At 46.5% G+C, this 20,292-nt stretch overlaps 1 protein-coding gene across 16 annotated transcripts in view; it reads right to left on the bottom strand.

The window, feature by feature from the left end:
• Positions 1 to 20,292, bottom strand: part of LOC112257639 (RNA-binding protein Musashi homolog 2) — a 432,435-nt gene that overhangs the window by 19,642 nt on the left and 392,501 nt on the right. For 10 of the 16 annotated variants that reach the window (XR_006084054.1, XR_006084058.1, XR_006084056.1 and 7 more), the window contains exon 11: positions 15,134 to 15,253. Coding sequence is in view for 9 of the 16 variants with exons in the window: in XM_042326705.1 (XP_042182639.1) it covers positions 15,134 to 15,253 (120 nt within the window). In the remaining 7 variants the exon portion in view is untranslated. The remainder of the gene's footprint in view (positions 1 to 15,133; positions 15,254 to 20,292) is intronic. The other 6 variants (XR_006084059.1, XR_006084057.1, XR_006084060.1 and 3 more) reach the window with 1 other exon arrangement.

The raw sequence follows: 20,292 nt of genomic DNA, 5'->3' as shown, positions 1-20,292 counted from the left end.
GCGCACTTCTGTTGGGGGATGGACGGGGGCTTGTATATGTGTGTATGCATACAATCCCTGTGGTGCTTTGGAGTAAAGCTCATTATAAACTACAGTACTGTATTTCTATATTAAAGGAACATCTGGTCCAATCAATGGAACTACGACAAATGAATAATAATAAGCCAGGATGGAATATCATATCGCACAATGACTTTTTTTCTTAGAATAGAACACAATACTGCATGTCTCTCTGACCACTTTAACATGCAAGGAGCATTCACACATTACCTAGACCCTTTCTCAGTTTTTGGTCTGTAGATAATAAATGCATTGTGGCTATCAGTACTCACCAGTGTGGAACATAAAAATGTACATTCTGATTGAGGTGACTGAGGACAGAAACAGTGCCATAAAACAATGCTTTACAGACAGTCACAGCACTGAAAGTCTTCTACAATAACAGTACGTGACTATTCAACTGAGGAGGACACTTTGTGCTCCAGTGTAATACGTCTTCCCTTGGTCTTTCATGGTTAGGTAAAGGTGGATGCTCAGACACCTGTGCACGACCTCAGGGATACCTAGAACCCTATACCCACTACCTAGAACCCTATACTGAGGAGTTTAAACTGGACATGGGGTCAGTGGAGGGGACACGCACACACGCATCGATAGATCATCATCTCTGTAGAGTGATGTCTCAGGTAGGCTGGGCATTAGGCCCCCACAGCTGCAGCAGCATCACCGATCATATCTGTTATGAGCCTGAGACCATCCCATTATTAATATTCACACCATCTAACTGGAACAATGGCCCCTTCTTTGGACTTTCTTTTTCTCCCCACACTGGTCTAATTGGATGTAATTACTCATCTACAAAACAAATTAGCAGGTTGAGGTTGCCTTGGCGACCAGATCAGGCGGCCCAGCAGTGCGAATCGTTCGCCGAGCTCCATTTATACTGATAATTATCCCTCTCTTCTCCCTCTCTCTCTCCCTCTTTCCCACTGGCCAGGGGCTGCTGGGGTGGGAGTGGGCAGCTCTCGTCGGCCAGCTCAGAACTTACTGCCCAGGGTTGGAGAGGCTGCATCTCTCATAGCATACTGCCATCACGAGGGTGGCTTTCTTCAAGTAGATATATGCTCCTGTCTCATTTCCACTTTACCAGATGACTGCCTCTAAGGAGCGATTCTAAACCACTGCCTTGAAACTTGCTACTTTACTCATCTCTTTGAAGAAAACAGACAAAGAAGCCTATCATGTTCATGGTAAATGTAGGGGATATTTCCTCAACCACTTTAGAGAGAGGACGAAGTGTTTAAGAGTGCACAAGTCTGTGATTATCCTGACACTGAATTCCCCAAAATACACACAAACACTCACACACACATTAATACACACACACTCTGTCACAGATGTGCGCACACACACACACGCTGTCACTGGCACACACACACACACACACGCACAGACCTAGAGCAATGTTTGCTCCTAATCATCTCACCTGCCCCCTCTGAATTCCTTGGTGGCTATAAGCACACATCAAACCGCAGAGGACGTCAATATACCTGTCATACAGCTTCCCAAATTAGCTTTGAATTTCACAGCAACTGTAATTAGCTACTTTATTTCCATCGATGCCATTTTAAAAATAAAAAACGGCCGCTTTCTGGGCTGCCGAGACTAGCTTTCACTTTCCATTTGAAATAGTATTTTCTGACTGAATGGGTGACTAATTAACAGCACTAGACCCCCTTTTCAAAGACAGCGGCATTTCATAAATAATACATATTTAATGTCTTGTCATTTTATGCTCAGAGAGGCTTGGCTAATGAATTTTAACAGATGATTTATTCCTGCATTTGCTAGCCCATACCCAGGCCTTTGTTCTCCTTTAGGCTTTCATTCTTTCTCTCTTTCTTCCTCGCAATCCTTTTTCAAACACTGATAGCTTCCAGAAGTGCCTCATCACAGGAAAATAACCGTTTTTAATGTTGTCTGATAGTGAATGACAGGCGTCTAATCAGCCATGTGACAATGTGATGTGTGACTGGGCTACTTTCCCTCCTGCAGGTGTGAGTCAGGAGACCTATGGAACAATAGAACAGTTCTGGTCCTATACTGTCCTTCTAACAACACAACATTCACTTTTTGACAAGGGTTTTGGTTAGTGTTAATGAGTGTTTATGAGTGACTCGTGATTTATAAGGTATAGCTATGAATATTCATAAGTTGCTCCAACTTCTACTGAAACCAAAGTGAGGCCATGACTCAAGCCTGCCTGAATCCCATTGGGAGAGGCTCAGCATGGATCAACCACCAGGGACTTCTCCCCAGTGACCCCCGAACATCTGCCAGCCACAGCTGTGTGAGCAACTGCACTGGGACAGGACAGGAGCAGGCGAGAAGGGGACAGGGACACCTTGCCATCCCCAAAGTGTCACATCTTCTCCCTGGGCCCCAGTCAAGCTGGGGGAAAACACTGTCACATGGATTGGTTTGGCATGCTATACCCAGGACATGTGATGCTCTTCTGGGCTCGTCACTGAGCTAAGCTAAGCGGAGCAGCATCTGGGGCGAACGGACGGACCTGAGCACCCGTGGGGCCCGGGGAGCTAGATTAATTTAGCCCAGCAAACGCAGCCAATCCCAGACTCCTCTGGGGCACTTCCCAGGATCACAGAGCTTGTTGGGAGGAAATGGATAATGATCTCAGATAATGTGTCAAAATGTGCCAAATGATTTCCCTCTTCAAGCAAGCTGTGGGTTGATCAGTGGAAAACAAAACAGCCAGGGTTCAGTGGAGGAGAATACTGAAAAACCCATCTACATAAGAACCTCTTGTTTCTCTTTAAGGCAGAATAGAACCATAGGATAACAGTTTCCCTGGGGATTTTGGACATCTACTTTGTGCATGACAAGTACGTTTTGCAGCAATTGTTTACAGATTATTTGACTTAAAATTCACTGTATCACAATTCCAGTGGGTCAGAAGTTTACATACACTAAGTCGACTGTGCCTTTAAACAGCTTGGAAAATTCATGGCTTTAGAAGCTTCTGATAGGCTAATTGACCAAATTTGAGTCAATTGGTGGTGTAACTGTGGATGTATTTCAAGGCCTACCTTCAAACTCAGTGCCTCTTGCTTGACATCATGGGAAAATCAAAAGAAATCAGCCAAGACCTCAGAAAAATAATTGTAGACCTTCACAAGTCTGGTTCATCCTTGGGAGCAATTTCCAAATGCCTGAAGGTACCACTTTCATCTGTACAAACAATAGTACGCAAGTTTATACACCATGGGACCACGCAGCCGTCATACCACTCAGGAAGGAGACGCGTTCTGTCACCTAGAGATGAACGTACTTTGTGGCGAAAAGTGCAAATCAATCCCAGAACAACAACAAAGGATCTTGTGAAGATGCTGGAGGAAACAGGTACAAAAGTATCTATATCCACAGTAAAACGAGTCCTATATCGACATAACCTGAAAGGCCGCTCAGCAAGGTAGAAACCACTGCTCCAAAACCGCCATAAAAAATCCAGACTATGGTTTGCAACTGCACATGGGGACAAAGATCGTACTTTTTGGAGAAATGTCCTCTGGTCTGATGAAACAAAAATATGACTGTTTGGCCATAATGACCATCATTATGTTTGGAGGAGAAAGGAGGAGTCTTGCAAGCTGAAGAATACCATCCCAACCGTGAAGCACGGGGGTGGCAGCATCATGTGGTGGGGGTGCTTTGCTGCAGGAGGGACTGGTGCACTTCACAAAATAGATGGCATCATGAGGTAGGACAATTATGTGGATATATTGAAACAACATCTCAAGACATCAGTCAGGAAGTTAAAGCTTGGTCGCAAATGGGTCTTCCAAATGAACAATGACCCCAAGCATACTTCCAAAGTTGTGGCAAAATGGCTTAAGGGACAACAAAATCAAGGTATTGGAGTGGCCATCACAAAGCCCTGAACTCAATCCTATAGAACATTTGTGGGCAGAACTGAAAAAGGTGTGTGAGCAAGGAGGCATACAAACCTGACTCAGTTACACCAGCTCTGTCAGGAGGAATGGGCCAAAATTCACCCAACTTATTGTGGGATGCTTGTGGAAGGCTACCCGAAACGTTTGCCCCAAGTTAAAGAATTTAAAGGCAATGCTACCAAATACTAATTGAGTGTATGTAAACTTCTGACCCACTGGGAATGTGGTGAAAGAAATAAAAGCTGAAATAAATCATTCTCTCTACGATTATTCTGACATTAAACGTTCTTAAAATAAAGTGGTGATCCTAACTGACCTAAGACAGAACATTTTAACTAGGATTAAATGTCAGGAATTGTGAAAAACTGAGTTTAAATGTATTTGGCTAAGGTGTATGTAAACTGTATCTATGTCAATGATACATCATCACAGATGTACACTATCGTTCAAAAGTTTGGGGTCATTTAGAAATGTCCTTGTTTTTGAAAGAAAAGCACGTTTTTTGTCCATTACAATTACATCAAATTGATCAGAAATACATTGTAGATATTGTTAATGTTGTAAATGACTAGTGCAGCTGGAAACAGCAGATTTTATATGAAATATCTACATAGGCGTACAGAGGCCCATTATCAGCAACCATCACTCCTGTGTTCCAATGGCACATTGTGTTAGCTAATCCAAGTTTATCATTTGAAAAGGCAAATTAATCATTAGAAAAGCCTGTTGCAATTATGTTACCACAGCTGAAAACTGCCAGCATCCCGGAGTCGCCTCTTCACTGTTGACGTTGAGACTGGTGTTTTGCGGGTACCATTTAATGAAACTGCCAGTTGAGGACTTGTGAGGCGTCTGTTTCTCAAACTAGACACTCTAATGTACTTGTCCTCTTGCTCAGTTGTGCACCGGGGCCTCCCACTCCTCTTTCTATTCTGGTTAGAGCCAGTTTGCGCTGTTCTGTGAAGGGAGTAGTAAACAGCGTTGTACGAGATCTTCAGTTTCTTGCCAATTTCTTGCATGGAATAGCCTTCATTTCTCAGAACAAGAATAGACTGATGAATTTCAGAAGAGTTGTTGTTTGTTTCTGGCCATTTTGAGCCTGTAATCAACCCCACAAATGCTGATGCTCCAGATACTAAACTAGTCTAAAGAAGGCCAGTTTTATTGCTTCTTTAATCAGACAACAGTTGTCAGCTGTGCTAACATAATTGCAAAAGGGTTTTCTAATGATCAATTAGTCTTTTCAAATGATAAACTTGGATTAGCTAACACAACGTACCATTGGAACACAGGAGTGATGGTTGCTGATAATGGGCCTCTGTAGGCCTATGTAGATATTCCATAAAAAATCTGCTGTTTCCAGCTGCAATAGTCATTCACAACATTAACAATGTCTACACTGTATTTCTGATCAAGTTGATGTTATTTTAATGGACGGAAAATGTGCCTTTCTTTCAAAAACAATGTTGCAGAGTGTAAATTGTGTATGTTGAAAACAACACATCCCTAAACCTATTTCACTGTTTAATTCCCTCTGAAAACAACATGTTACACTAGCAGGTGCTGCTTAATAGCACTATTATACAGTATGGGGTCCATTTCAGGCATAGAAATATGACTACCAAAGCATTATACTGTGCACTGTGCAGTGGGAAAGGTCACATTAAAGCATATCCTCAGTGTTTCACAGGTCACTGGGGGCCTAAAGACAGCATTGATTGGCCATAGAAAAGGCCCTGAGAGATGTGCTTATTCCAGAAATAATATTGGAGGGAACTAAAGCCACGTTAACCTTCAGCACAATGCACTTATTGTGTACCAAGGGACTGTTGGCCAGGAGAACCAGACATGTAATGAGTCTCTTCAGCTGACGAGACTGATCCGCTCCCACTGAGTCTTACTGACAACCACTTACTCACAAGGGAAGGAGGGTGTGGCAGACAGAGAAGAGAAAAGAGGGATGAGAGAATGACAGGGAAAGGTAGAGAGAGCAGGACAGGGAAAGGTAGAGAGAGAGAGAGCAGGACAGGGAAAGGTAGAGAGAGAGAGAAGAACAGGGAAAGGTAGAGAGAGAGAGAAAGACAGGGAATGGTAGAGAGAGAGAAGGACAGGGAAAGGTAGAGAGAGAGAAGGACAGGGAAAGGTAGAGAGAGAGAGAAGGACAGGGAAAGGTAGAGAGAGAGAAGAACAGGGAATGGTAGAGAGAGAGAGGACAGGGAAAGGTAGAGAGAGAGAGAAGGACAGGGAATGATAGAGAGAGAGAGAGGACAGGGAAAGGTAGAGAGAGAGAAGGACAGGGAAAGGTAGAGAGAGAGAAGAACAGGGAAAGGTAGAGAGAGAGAGAAGAACAGGGAAATGTAGAGAGAGAGAGAGGACAGGGAAAGGTAGAGAGAGATGAGAGGACAGGGAAATGTAGAGAGAGAGAGACAGGGAAAGGTAGAGAGGAGAGGACAGGGAAATGTAGAGAGAGAGAAGGACAGGGAAAGGTAGAGAGTGAGAGGACAGGGAAATGTAGAGAGAGAGAGGACATGGAAAGGTAGAGAGAGAGAAGGACAGGGAAAGGTAGAGAGAGATAATAACAGGGAAAGGTAGAGAGAGAGAGAGAGAGAGGACAGGGAAAGGAAGAGAGAGAGAGAAGAACAGGGAAATGTAGAGAGAGAGAGAGACACGGGGAAATGTAGAGAGAGAGAGAGGACAGGGAAAGGTAGAGAGAGAGAGGACAGGGAAAGGTAGAGAGAGAAGAACGGGGAAAGGTAGAGAGAGAGCAGGACAGGGAAAGGTAGAGAGAGAGAGGACAGGGAATGTAGAGAGAAAGAGAAGGACAGGGAAAGGTAGAGTGAGAGAGAAGAACAGGGAATGGTAGAGAGAGAGAGGAACAGGGAAAGGTAGAGAGAGAGAGAAGACCAGGGAAAGGCAGAGAGAGAGAAGGACAGGGAAAGGCAGAGAGAGAGAAGGACAGGGAAAGGTAGAGAGAGAGAGAAGAACATGGAAAGGTAGAGAGAGAACAGGGAAAGGCAGAGAGAGAGAAGGAGAGGGAAAGGCAGAGAGAGAGAGAAGGACAGGGAAAGGTAGAGAGAGGACAGGGAAAGGCAGAGAGAGAGAAGGACAGGGAAAGGCAGAGAGAGAGAAGGACATGGAAAGGTAGAGAGAGAGAGAGAGAGAGAGAGAGAGAAGAGACAGGGAAAGGTAGAGAGAGAGAGAGAAGAACAGGGAATGGTAGAGAGAGAGGACATGGAAAGGTAGAGAGAGAGAGAAGAACAGGGAATGGTAGAGAGATCGAGAGCAGGACAGGGAAAGGTAGAGAGAGAGGACAGGGAAAGGTAGAGAGAGGACAGGGAAAGGTAGAGAGAGAGAAGGACAGGGAAAGGTAGAGAGAGAGAGAGAGAGAGAGAGCAGGACAGGGAAAGGTAGAGAGAGAGAGAGAGCAGGACAGGGAAAGGTAGAGAGAGAGAGAGAGAAGAACAGGAAAAGGTAGAGAGAGAGAGGACAGGGAAAGTTAGAGAGAGAGAGAGGACAGGGAAAGGAGAGAGAGAGGACAGGGAAAGGCAGAGAGAGAGAAGGACAGGGAAAGGCAGAGAGAGAGAAGGACAGGGAAAGGTAGAGAGAGAGAAGAACAGGGAAAGGTGGAGAGAGAGAAGAACATGGAATGGTAGGGAGAGAGAGGACAGGGAAAGGTAGAGAGAGCGAGAGCAGGACAGGGAAAGGTAGAGAGAGAGGACAGGGAAAGGTAGAGAGAGGACAGGGAAAGGTAGAGAGAGAAGGACAGGGAAAGGTAGAGAGAGAGAGCAGGACAGGGAAAGGTAGAGAGAGAGAGAGAGAGAGAGAAGAACAGGGAAAGGTAGAGAGAGAGAGCAGGACAGGGAAAGGTATGGAGAGAGAGAGAAGAACAGGGAATGGTAGAGAGAGAGAGAGGACAGGGAAAGGTAGAGAGAGAGGGATGAACAGGGAATGGTAGAGAGAGAGAGGACAGGGAAAGGTAGAGAGAGAGAGAGGACAGGGAAAGGTAGAGAGAGAAGGACAGGGAAAGGTAGAGAGAGGGAAGAACAGGGAATGGTAGAGAGAGAGGACAGGGAAAGGTAGAGAGAGAAGGACAGGGAAAGGTAGAGAGAGAGAAGGACAGGGAATGCTAGAGAGAGAGAGAGGACAGGGAAAGGTAGAGCGAGAGGGATGAACAGGGAATGGTAGAGAGAGAGAGAGGACAGGGAAAGGTAGAGAGAGAGGGATGAACAGGGAATGGTAGAGAGAGAGAGGACAGGGAAAGGTAGAGAGAGAGAGAGGACAGGGAAAGGTAGAGAGAGGGAAGAACAGGGAATGGTAGAGAGAGAGAGGACAGGGAAAGGTAGAGAGAGAAGGACAGAGAAAGGTAGAGAGAGAGAGAGAGAAGAACAGGGAAAGGTAGAGTGAGAAGAACAGGGAATGGTATAGAGAGCAGGACAGGGAAAGGTAGAGCGAGAGAGAAGAACAGAGAAAGGTAGAGAGAGAGGACAGGGAAAGGTAGAGAGAGAAGGACAGGGAAAGGTAGAGAGAGAGAGAAGAACAGGGAAAGGTAGAGAGAGAGAGAAGAACAGGGAAAGGTAGAGAGAGAGAGAGCAGGACAGGGAAAGATAGAGAGAGAGGGAAGAACAGGGAAAGGTAGAGAGAAGGACAGGGAATGGTAGAAAGAGAGAGAGAGAGGACAGGGAAAGGTAGAGAGAGGGAAGAACAGGGAAAGGTAGAGAGAGAGAGAGAAACAGGGAATGGTAGAGAGAGAGGACAGGGAAAGGTAGAGAGAGAAGGACAGGGAAAGGTAGAGAGAGAGAGAAGAACAGGGAAAGGTAGAGAGAGAGAGAGAGCAGGACAGGGAAAGGTAGAGAGAGAGAAGGACAGGGAATGCTAGAGAGAGAGAGAGGACAGGGAAAGGTAGAGAGAGAGGGATGAACAGGGAATGGTAGAGAGAGAGAGAGGACAGGGAAAGGTAGAGAGAGAGAGAAGAACAGGGAAAAGTAGAGAGAGAAGAACAGGGAATGGTAGAGCGAGAGAGGACAGGGAAAGGTTGAGAGAGAGAAGAACATGGAATGGTAGGGAGAGAGAGGACAGGGAAAGGTAGAGGACAGGGAAAGGTAGAGAGAGGGACAGGGAAAGGTAGAGAGAGAGACAGGGAAAGGTAGAGAGAGAAGGACAGGGAAAGGTAGAGAGAGAGAGAACAGGGAATGGTAGAGAGAGAGAGAACAGGAGAAGAACAGGGAAAGGTAGAGAGAGAGAGGACAGGGAAAGGTATGAGAGAGAAGAACAGGGAATGGTAGAGAGAGAGAGAGGACAGGGAAAGGTAGAGAGAGAGGGAAACAGGGAATGGTAGAGAGAGAGAGGACAGGGAAAGGGAAAGGTAGAGAGAGAGAGGACAGGGAAAGGTAGAGAGAGAAGGACAGGGAAAGGTAGAGAGAGAAGAACAGGGAATGGTAGAGAGAGAGAGGACAGGGAAAGGTAGAAAGAGAGAGAGAGGACAGGGAATGCTAGGTAGAGAGAGAGAAGAACAGGGAATGGTAGAGAGAGAGAGAGAGAGGACAGGGAAAGGTAGAGAGAGAGAGATGAACAGGGAATGGTAGAGAGAGAGAGGACAGGGAAAGGTAGAGAGAGAGAGAGGACAGGGAAAGGTAGAGAGAGAAGAACAGGGAAAGGTAGAGAGAGAGAGGACAGGGAAAGGTAGAGAGAGAAGGACAGAGAAAGGTAGAGAGAGAGAGAGAAGAACAGGGAATGGTAGAGAGAGAAGAACAGGGAATGGTAGAGAGAGCAGGACAGGGAAAGGTAGAGAGAGAGAGAAGAACAGAGAAAGGTAGAGAGAGAGAGACAGGGAAAGGTAGAGAGAGAAGGACAGGGAAAGGTAGAGAGAGAGAGAAGAACAGGGAAAGGTAGAGAGAGAGAGAGAACAGGGAAAGGTAGAGAGAGAGAGAGCAGGACAGGGAAAGGTAGAGAGAGAGAGAAGAACAGGGAAAGGTAGAGAGAAGGACAGGGAATGGTAGAAAGAGAGAGAGAGAGACAGGGAAAGGTAGAGAGAGGGAAGAACAGGGAAAGGTAGAGAGAGAGAGAGAAACAGGGAATGGACAGAGAGAGAGAGACAGGGAAAGGTAGAGAGAGAAGGACAGGGAAAGGTAGAGAGAGAGAGAAGAACAGGGAAAGGTAGAGAGAAGAGAGACAGAGCAGGACAGGGAAAGGTAGAGAGAGAAGGACAGGGAATGCTAGAGAGAGAGAGAGACAGGGAAAGGTAGAGAGAGAGATGAACAGGGAATGGTAGAGACATGGAGAGAGACAGGGAAAGGTAGAGAGAGAGAAGAACAGGGAAAAGTAGAGAGAGAAGAACAGGGAATGGTAGAGCAGAGAGAGGACAGGGAAAGGTTGAGAGAGAGAGAACAGGGAATGGTAGAGAGAGAGAGCAGGACAGGGAAAGGTAGAGAGACAGGGAAGACAGGGAGAGAGAGAAGGACAGGGAAAGGTAGAGAGAGAGAGAGAGAACAGGGAAAGGTAGATAGAGAGAGCAGGACAGGGAAAGGTAGAGAGACAGGGAAAGGTAGAGAGAGAAGGACAGGGAAAGGTAGAGAGAGAGAGAAGAACAGGGAAAGGTAGATAGAGAGAGAAGAACAGGGAATGGTAGACAGGGAGAGAACAGGGAATGGTAGAGAGACAGGGAGAGAGACAGGGAAAGGTAGACAGAGAAGAACAGGGAATGAGTAGGGAGAGAGACAGGGAGAGGGAAAGGGAGAGAGACGAGAGAGAAGAACAGGGAAAGGTAGAGAGAGAGAGAGGACAGGGAAAGGTAGACAGAGAGAGAGACAGGGAAAGGTAGAGAGAGAAGAACAGGGAAAGGGAGAGAGAAGGACAGGGAATGGTAGAGAGAGAGAGGACAGAGAAAGGTAGAGAGAGAGAAGAACAGGGAATGGTAGAGAGAGAGAGAGGACATGGAAAGGTAGAGAGAGAAGGACAGGGAAAGGTAGAGAGAGAGAGAAGAACAGGGAAAGGTAGAGAGAGAGAGGTGAGCGAGACAGGGAAAGGTAAAGAGAGAGAGAGAGGGAGAGGGAAAGGCTGAGAGTGAGACAGGGAAAGAGACGGGAGAGAGAGCAAAACAGGAAAAGGTAGAGCAGGAGAGAGACAGGGAAAGAGACAGAGGAGAGAAATATTGACAGGGAAAGGTAGAGAGAGACAGGACAGGGGAGAGACAGGGAGAGAGACAGAAAGAGAGACAGGGAGAAGGACAGGGAGAGAGTCAGGGAGAAAGAGACAGGGAAGAGACAGGGAGAGAGACAGGGAGAGAGACAGAGAGAGAGAGAGACATGGAGAGAGTCAGGGAGAGAGACAGGGTGAGAGAGACAGAAAGAGAGACAGGGAGAGAGACAGAGAGAGAGACATGGAGAGAGACAGGGAGAGAGACAGGGTGAGAGACAGAAAGAGAGAGACAGGGTGAGAGACAGAAAGAGAGACAGGGAGAGAGACAGGGAGAGAGACAGGGTGAGACAGGAGAGAGTCAGGGAGAGAGACAGGGAGAGAGTCAGGGAGAGAGACAGGGTGATAGACAGATAGAGAGACAGGGAGAGTGACAGAAAGAGACACAGGGTGATAGACAGAACGAGACAGGGTGATAGACAGAAAGAGACAGGGTGATAGACAGAAAGAGAGACAGGGAGAGAGACAGAAAGAGAGTCAGGGAGAGTGACAGAAAGAGAGACAGGGAGAGAGTCAGGGAGAGAGTCAGGGAGGGAGACAGGGAGAGAGACAGGGAGAGAGACAGAAAGAGAGACAGGGAGAGAGACAGGGAGAGAGACAGGGAGAGAGACAGGGAGAGAGAGAAAGGGTGAGGGTGGGAGATAGAAGGGGAGGCAGAGGTTGGGGAAACAAATGAGAGAGAGAGAATAGTAGAGAGGGAAAGAGAGAGTGAGAGATAGCAGTTAACAGTTAAGAGGTAGAGTAAGCAAAACATAAAGAATAAAAAATAAAAAAAGAAGATAAAAGCTCAAAAGATCATCCTCGGCCCTAATGAGCTCGGCAGCAGAAATTCCATGGCGATCGATTCACGATGCAGGTTTACAAGCGGAGGCCTTGAGAAAAGAAGCAGCCATCTCATCTGAGACTCTGAAACATCCCACTCATTTCCGATGCACATAATAAGAGCTCATTCCTCTGGAGGGAGCTGAAAGGGCCCGAAGGAGAGACAGAGCAGGCAGAAATATCTCTGTTGAGTGGGACCGAGGCGATGGAGGAGGGGAGATCAGAGGGGAAGGGCAACAAGGCCTAAACTCCAGGCTGACATGACATTCACGCAGCTCCTCAGTTCTAGGAGAGAGGTGCATGATGGGGCTGATGCAACAGAAACAATGCTGCCACTCTGCATTCAAAGGTATGGTATTGCAGCGTGTGTATCTGCTACAGTCGCCCTCTCTGTAATGCAGAGTTATGGGGCTTTAGAAATCCCCCATAGAATACTGTTTGAAACTAAAGCAACAAGTTGAAAAGCACACCTGCACACCTCCAATAAGGACCCCAGTGATGACGAGCTAACGAGCCAATCTAAAAGACAGCACTCCGATGAGTGACCTCCTTCTATTGGAGGATCAGAGGAACGATCCAGTGATCAAACATCTCACTGTAATGGCTGATCCCATTGTTCAGGAGCCCAATAAAGTCAGGTCAGAGTGCACCAGACCCTAGATTTCCTGATCGAGCACTCTGTCCATAGGAATGACAGGGCCACAGAGGATCCATCAATAACAACTGCTTTTGTCTCCTCACTGATCAACTCTATGGATTATATCCCAGTAATAAACCAACAAAGCAATAACTTCTCCAGGACGTTTCATTCATCAGTGACTGTCAAACAGCCATCCCTATTCGATACGTCCATCCTCTAATATGTTCTCAGATGACCTCCGTAATAGAGGCTCCTCATCTATTACATTCGCACAGAAGGACAAACACTGGGAAGGGAGGCATGGAGTAACATTCTGACTACACTCTTGTCATTCAGGGCTACATTGTTATGGCGTGATAGCGAGGCCAGTCCTTGGGATTACGTTAGTCAGAGAGTAAATAAAAGGGCTTCACGGAGGAGTTAAAAACCCCGTCCGTCATCAGCAGCAGCACTGCCCTGTCACGGAGAGGGAGGCCATGTGAGCGCGGTGTCCATCTGTCCGCTGTCATTAAGCCGTGGGCTGTCAGAGCCAGAGAGGAGAAAAGGGTGACACAGCCCCGTGTTGGGGATAGGGGACTGTCTTTCACTTACCCTTGGCTCTCTGCGGAGCAGGCAGGGACGCCAGTGAGCAGCCAGCCACGTGGCGAAGAGAAGACAGAGGCAGGGGTATAAGGCTCGCTCGGTGGGATGTTAAGCGTATGGGTAAATAGGAGCGCGGCGGGGCGGTAATGAGATGCACCCGTCCACCCAGGCACAGCACGGCGCTGCAGCTCGGAGAGGAGACGGGCGGGAGATTAGCTGAGACGAAGGTCATGTTTAAACATGCTGCGTCTTCCTCAGCAACCAACCCTGTTTATCTACCATGTGTGTGTGTGTGTGTGTGTGTGTGTGTGTGTGTGTGTGTGTGTGTGTGTGTGTGTGTGCATGTGTGTGCGTGTGACAGGAAACATAGTGGTTAAGAGCGTTGGGCCAGTAACCTAAAGATGGCTGGTTCGAATCCCCAAGCTGACGAGGTGAAAAATCTGTCAATGTGCCCTTGAGTAAGGCCCTTACCCCTAGTTGCTCCTGTGAGTCACTCTGGATAAGAGCATCTGCTAAATGACTCAAATGTAAATGTAAAATGTGTGCAGTAAACTACGGGGCTGCAGGTGTCTGGAACCTCAGAGCTGAGACAGTCCCCTATGGCTCATTACCTAGTCTGCAGCAGACCTGTGAGGTCAACATTTACCTCACTACACCTCTGTCCTCACCTCCTCCTCATACATCCCCTGTCATTACCTCACTACACCTCTGTCCTCACCTCCTCCTCATACATCCCCTGGCATTACCTCACTACACCTCTGTCCTCACCTCCTCCTCACTACACCTCTGTCCTCACCTCATCCATCCCTGTCTTACCTCACTACACCTCTGTCATTACCTCACTACACCTCTGTCCTCACCTCCTCCTCATACATCCCCTGTCATTACCTCACTACACCTCTGTCCTCACCTCCTCCTCATACATCCCCTGTCATTACCTCACTACACCTCTGTCCTCACCTCCTCCTCATACATCCCCTGTCATTACCTCACTACACCTCTGTCCTCACCTCCTCCTCATACATCCCCTGTCAGACAACCCAGAGTTGTGTTACAATCTGACAGCAGTACATGAAGGGCCCCATGCATCTCACACCTCCTCATTCTCTGGCAGATTGCTTGTTTTGAAGAGGCCTGATTGGAGAGAAATAACATCTGATTGGCTTCCTGTGTTCCCTGCGCTGAAGAGAATGGGTGTGTGTGTGGGGGTGAACGCGCCTGAGTGTATTGACGGGTCAGGATATATTTCCAAACAGTTTTCACCAGGACTTTGAGGTTTACATTCACATGATCATACTGCAGGACCACGAGCACATATAGCAGAGGCTCCACCAACGGGAGGCACTGTAGAACTCAGAGACAGATGACCTGAGTCCGATTAAGAAAAACAGTCTTCCCTAGAGCTTGGATGCTGCCTGTCAATTTCAAACACCAAGGTTGTTATTCAGTGCTATTGATTGCTTTAGTGCTATTGAGAAGGACAGAGCCAGATCTGTTAATGTAGCTGACTGGTGAATCAATGACGAGTGAGAAACAGGGAGAAGTGTGTGTGTGTACATTGTTAGCTAATCAATCAGTGCTATGTGTGTGTACAGTGAGTTTTATGGTTGGAGGAGCCGTGTTAGTCACCGAGGGCTAAGGCAGACATATCGCATCACACCGCCAATGAAGAACTACACAAAAGTTGAATTCAGCCACTCATTTCTAATTTGGTCGAAATCAATTGAGCTACTTTATGTCCTAAACACCCAAATATTTTGGCCAGTCATTCTTAGACCATGTTAGGATTGGAGAAGAAGTGTTGAGGGCTCCAATGTGTGTGGACTACATAAAGTATGTCTCCATGGGTGTGCTAAGGAGAAGCAGAGGAGCGGGAGAAGCTGGAGGGAGCAGCAGCCACACAGAACATGGACAGAGCAGAGTTTACCTGGCCCTGTGTTCTGCGGGTACGCCATGTAGCCGCCTTTTCCTCGGGCCCCCCTACCTGAGCCACGCGCTGCTGCCACCGCCGCTGCCGCCACCGGTCCGTACGCCGTCGCCGGGAAACCTGCGGGCACACAGAGGAAACATGTCACTCACTGTCATCCCAGACTAAGCTAGTTGAACCCAGAGGCTGCTCAGCAGGAGATCATCACAGTGTTCTAGTGTTCTATCGACACGCTCTGGGATCTGACATACACAGCCTTCCCATTAATACAGAGATAGAGAGAGGGAGAGAAAGAGTGAGAGAGACACAGAGAGAGACAAACAGCCTTCCCATTTATACAGAGATAGATAGAGAGCGAAAGAGTGAGAGAGAGACAGAGAGAGACAAACAGCCTTCCCATTTATACAGAGATAGAGAGAGTGAGAGAGACACAGAGAGAGACAAAACAGCCTTCCCATTTATACAGAGATAGAGAGAGACAGGGAGAGACACACAGAGAGAGACAGGGAGAGACACAGAGAGAGAGACAAACAGCCTTCCCATTTATACAGAGAGAGAGAGGGAGAGAGAGAGACACACAGAGAGAGACAGAGACAGGGAGAGACAGAGAGAGAGACAAACAGCCTTCACAAACAGCCTTCCCATTTATACAGAGAGAGAGAGGGAGAGAGAGAGACACAGAGACAGAGACAGGGAGAGACACAGAGAGAGAGACAAACAGCCTTCCCATTTATACAGAGAGAGAGAGGGAGAGAGAGAGAGACACAGAGAGAGAGAGAGAGACAAACAGCCTTCCCATTTATGCAGAGAGAGAGAGAGGAGAGCGAGGTTGTGAAGATGCGTGCATAAGCACATACACATAGATAGACATGCATGTATGTGCACACACACATATGCAATCACTCACTCACACACACTGTATCTTGTGAGAGGTTAGGGTAGGCGGGAGGTCCTCTCTTCCATGCTGAGCCTTCACTCGCCTAATTATCAGCACACACACACGCTGTGCTGGGCCGGGGGCTGGGCCGGTCACACTGTCGATAAACTGACAGGGGAGAGGGGGCACAATCATTTACTCAAATTAAATAATTAGGGCGCCTTAAAACGCTCACTATCGTTTCGATCAGGCCCAGTTGTGCATGCTTCTTAACTGAGTTAGCAGCAGCCAGTGAGCTCCACTTGGTGGAGGCTCTCTGTGCCATATTTCCATTTAGCGTGGGGAGACTATCTCAGCTGGGTGTCGTGGAGGGGATGTCAACGGCTTTACTCTGGGGACAGACCAGCTTCTTTAGAGCTTTACAGCATTGCTCTCTGGGAGATGTGGTTCTGTAATGTGTCCCCTGTATTTTCTTCTGGCCCCAGAAGATACCAGTTGCTACACTCTAAAAATGAGGGGTTCAACAACGGTTCTTCTAAGATCTGCAAAGTTCTTCAAAGAATCTTAGGGTTCTTGGCACTGAAAATGGACCCCAAAAGGTTCTTCCAAGAACCCCATAGGAGGTGGGGTTCATTGAGGAACCTCCTTAGTTGGTGGGGGTGCAGGCACTGAAACATGTAAAGATCTCCTCAATTTAAGGTCATGTTTATCCCTTGTATGATCTACATTGATATTGTTTTATGATGATACCATCTATCTTTACATATTTATGCCAATCTTTCTAAAAACAGAAAATGGACACAATTCGATGGATATGAATCAACAATGAGGTAAAAATATGTAGGCGAAGAATATGCTGAACGCTAGCTGTATTGCATACAGACAACTGAACTGCTCATTTTTGGGGTCTTTATTCAGACCCCTTGACTTTTTCCACATTTTGTTACGTTGCAGCCTTATTCTAAAATGTATTATATTGTTTTTTTTCCCTCATCAATCTAGAAACAATACCCCATAATAACAAAGCAAAACATGTTTTTAATTTCTTTTGCTAATTTATAAAAAAAAATATATATTTATCACATTTACACAAAGAGGGGTAGTTAAAGAATCAACCCAGAAAGTTCTTCAAAAAGTTTTTTTCGAGGACCCACTAAAAGGGGTTCTTTGAACTTATAGGGTTCCCCCCACAGTTTCAATTTGAAGAACCCTTAAAGGGTTCAAAATATTTTCAGACACTCAAAGTGAGCCGTGACATTTTGTGGGGGGTTGGAAACTATCCTTCTCACTCTCATATTCATATCCAATCAATACTCATTGCAAGAAAATTTGCATTTGTTGTTTTACTGTGACTTTCCGAGTCAATCTGTTAATATGTTAAAATGGTGTTCAAATACACCGATGAGGACTTCCACTGATTTACTCAGTATACCGGTGCAGTGCTCTAACAATTTAACTAATACCAGCATCATTACAGTGTGCAATTAAAGCAACAAGTGGAGTCAGTGTGTCTATGCCTCTTTTAGAGCATTGATGTAATTACAGCACAGTCTCTCTCTCTAATGAACATCTCTGGCTGACAGAGACTCGTCCCTTCCCAGGGCCTGACAGCAGAGATGGCTGCCCCTCCCCTCCCCTCCCCTCCCCTCCCCTCCCCTCCCCCCCTCCCCTCCCCATCTCACACAGAGGAATGGCATGTCATTAGGCCTGACGACTAGCCTGACTCTTCACTCTGGCCCTAATATGCTTTTGCATAATCAAACAGCCCACATGATCCTGACAGGAACGTACTGTTAACGAGAACATTCAATCTCCTAATTACCCCGCCAGCTCGTCAGCCAGAGAGATGTGGTCTTGATCTTTTCATAACAGAAAGTGTTCTGTGTTATGTGTGTGTGTGTTCTGTGTTGGGTTGTGTGTGATATGTTCTGTGTGTGTGTTCTATGTTGGATCGTGTGTGATATGTTCTGTGTTATGTGTGTGTGTGTTCTGTGTTGGGTTGTGTGTGATGTGTTCTGTGTTATGTGTGTGTGTGTTCTGTGTTGGGTTGTGTGTGATAGGTTCTGTGTTATGTGTGTGTTCTGTGTTGGGTTGTGTGTGATATGTTCTGTGTTATGTGTGTGTGTGTTCTGTGTTGGGTTGTGTGTGATATGTTCTGTGTTATGTGTGTGTGTTCTGTGTTGGGTTGTGTGTGATAGGTTCTGTGTTATGTGTGTGTGTGTTCTGTGTTGGGTTGTGTGTGATATGTTCTGTGTTATGTGTGTGTGTGTTCTGTGTTGGGTTGTGTGTGATGGGTTCTGTGTTATGTGTGTGTTCTGTGTTGGGTTGTGTGTGATAGGTTCTGTGTTATGTGTGTGTTTCTGTGTTGGGTTGTGTGTGATATGTTCTGTGTTATGTGTGTGTTGTTCTGTGTTGGGTTGTGTGTGATGAGGTTCTGTGTTATGTGTGTGTTCTGTGTTGGGTTGTGTGTGATAGGTTCTGTGTTATGTGTGTGTTCTGTGTTGGGTTGTGTGTGATATGTTCTGTGTTATGTGTGTGTTCTGTGTTGGGTTGTGTGTGATAGGTTCTGTGTTATGTGTGTGTTCTGTGTTGGGTTGTGTGTGATATGTTCTGTGTTATGTGTGTGTGTTCTGTGTTGGGTTGTGTGTGATATGTTCTGTGTTATGTGTGTGTGTGTTCTGTGTTGGGTTGTGTGTGATATGTTCTGTGTTATGTGTGTGTGTTCTGTGTTGGGTTGTGTGTGATATGTTCTGTGTTATGTGTGTGTGTGTCTGTGTTGGGTTGTGTGTGATAGGTTCTGTGTTATGTGTGTGTGTTCTGTGTTGGGTTGTGTGTGATAGGTTCTGTGTTATGTGTGTGTGTGTTCTGTGTTGGGTTGTGTGTGATAGGTTCTGTGTTATGTGTGTGTGTGTTCTGTGTTGGGTTGTGTGTGATAGGTTCTGTGTTATGTGTGTGTGTGTTCTGTGTTGGGTTGTGTGTGATGTGTTCTGTGTTATGTGTGTGTGTGTTCTGTGTTGGGTTGTGTGTGATATGTTCTGTTGTGTGTGATATGTTCTGTGTTCTGTGTGTGTGTTCTGTGTTGGGTTGTGTGTGATATGTTCTGTGTTATGTGTGTGTGTTCTGTGTTGGGTTGTGTGTGATAGGTTCTGTGTTATGTGTGTGTGTGTTCTGTGTTGGGTTGTGTGTGATGTGTTCTGTGTTATGTGTGTGTGTGTTCTGTGTTGGGTTGTGTGTGTTGATAGGTTCTGTGTTATGTGTGTGTGTGTTCTGTGTTGGGTTGTGTGTGATGTGTTCTGTGTTATGTGTGTGTGTGTTCTGTGTTGGGTTGTTCTGTGTGATAGGTTCTGTGTTATGTGTGTGTGTGTTCTGTGTTGGGTTGTGTGTTCTGTGTTATGTGTGTGTGTGTTCTGTGTTGGGTTATGTGTGATGTGTTCTGTGTTCTCTATGTGTTGTATTCTGTGTTTGTGTACTCTGTGTGTGTATGTTCCAGGGGAAGCAGCCGGACAGACACACAGGGGAAGTGTTGAGTCCTCTCCGGAGGAAGTCGAGAGTGTTTTTCTGATACTGTCGAGGTGAGAAGACCACCAAGGTGTGACCTATTTTCTGGGCCAGCGTCCCCCTGCAGTTCTGCCCAGAGGGGCTCACAAAAAGACTGATGAGGGTGAGGCAAGGGGGAGGTGGGAGGAGGCAAGAGGGCAGGTCAGAGGAACCGGAGAGGAGAAAAACACATTGGTTTTCAATTATGTAACTCACACCTCTGCAGACACAATGTGAGCATGAGCGAGAATGTTAGTGTGAGGTGCCGTCGTGCTTGGACCGTAAGGTGGGCGAGAAGCAAAGACCTGCCGTTACAGGAAAAATAGCTCACAGCTCAGACGTGAGTGTGTGATGGGTAGGGTTGCAAAATTCTGGTAACTTCCCCAAAATTCCCAGGTTTTCAATTTCCAGAAATCCCAGTTGGAAGATTCACAGAAACAGAAGGAAATAAGCAGGAAATGCAGAATCCTCCAACCAGGTTTTCTGGAAAACTTTTTTAAACCTTACAGTTTTTAAACCTTAGTGCGCCGCCCTGTGGGACACCCAATCACGGCCGGTTGTGATACAGCCTGAAATCTAACTGTCTGTAGTGACGCCTCTAACACTGAGAAGCAGATAGACGGAAAGCTTTTCACAATCAGTCCCCATTTCCCTCAAGTCTAAGATGGCCCTGATTCAAACAGCACTTTTGATATTCTAACCCTCTCTTTAATCTCTTCAGAAAAACACAACTCAGCTCGGATGT

The sequence above is a fragment of the Oncorhynchus tshawytscha genome, linkage group LG09, assembly GCF_018296145.1.
Source record: "Oncorhynchus tshawytscha isolate Ot180627B linkage group LG09, Otsh_v2.0, whole genome shotgun sequence".
NCBI lineage: Eukaryota > Metazoa > Chordata > Actinopteri > Salmoniformes > Salmonidae > Oncorhynchus > Oncorhynchus tshawytscha.
This window is presented reverse-complemented; position numbering and strand designations above follow the sequence as displayed.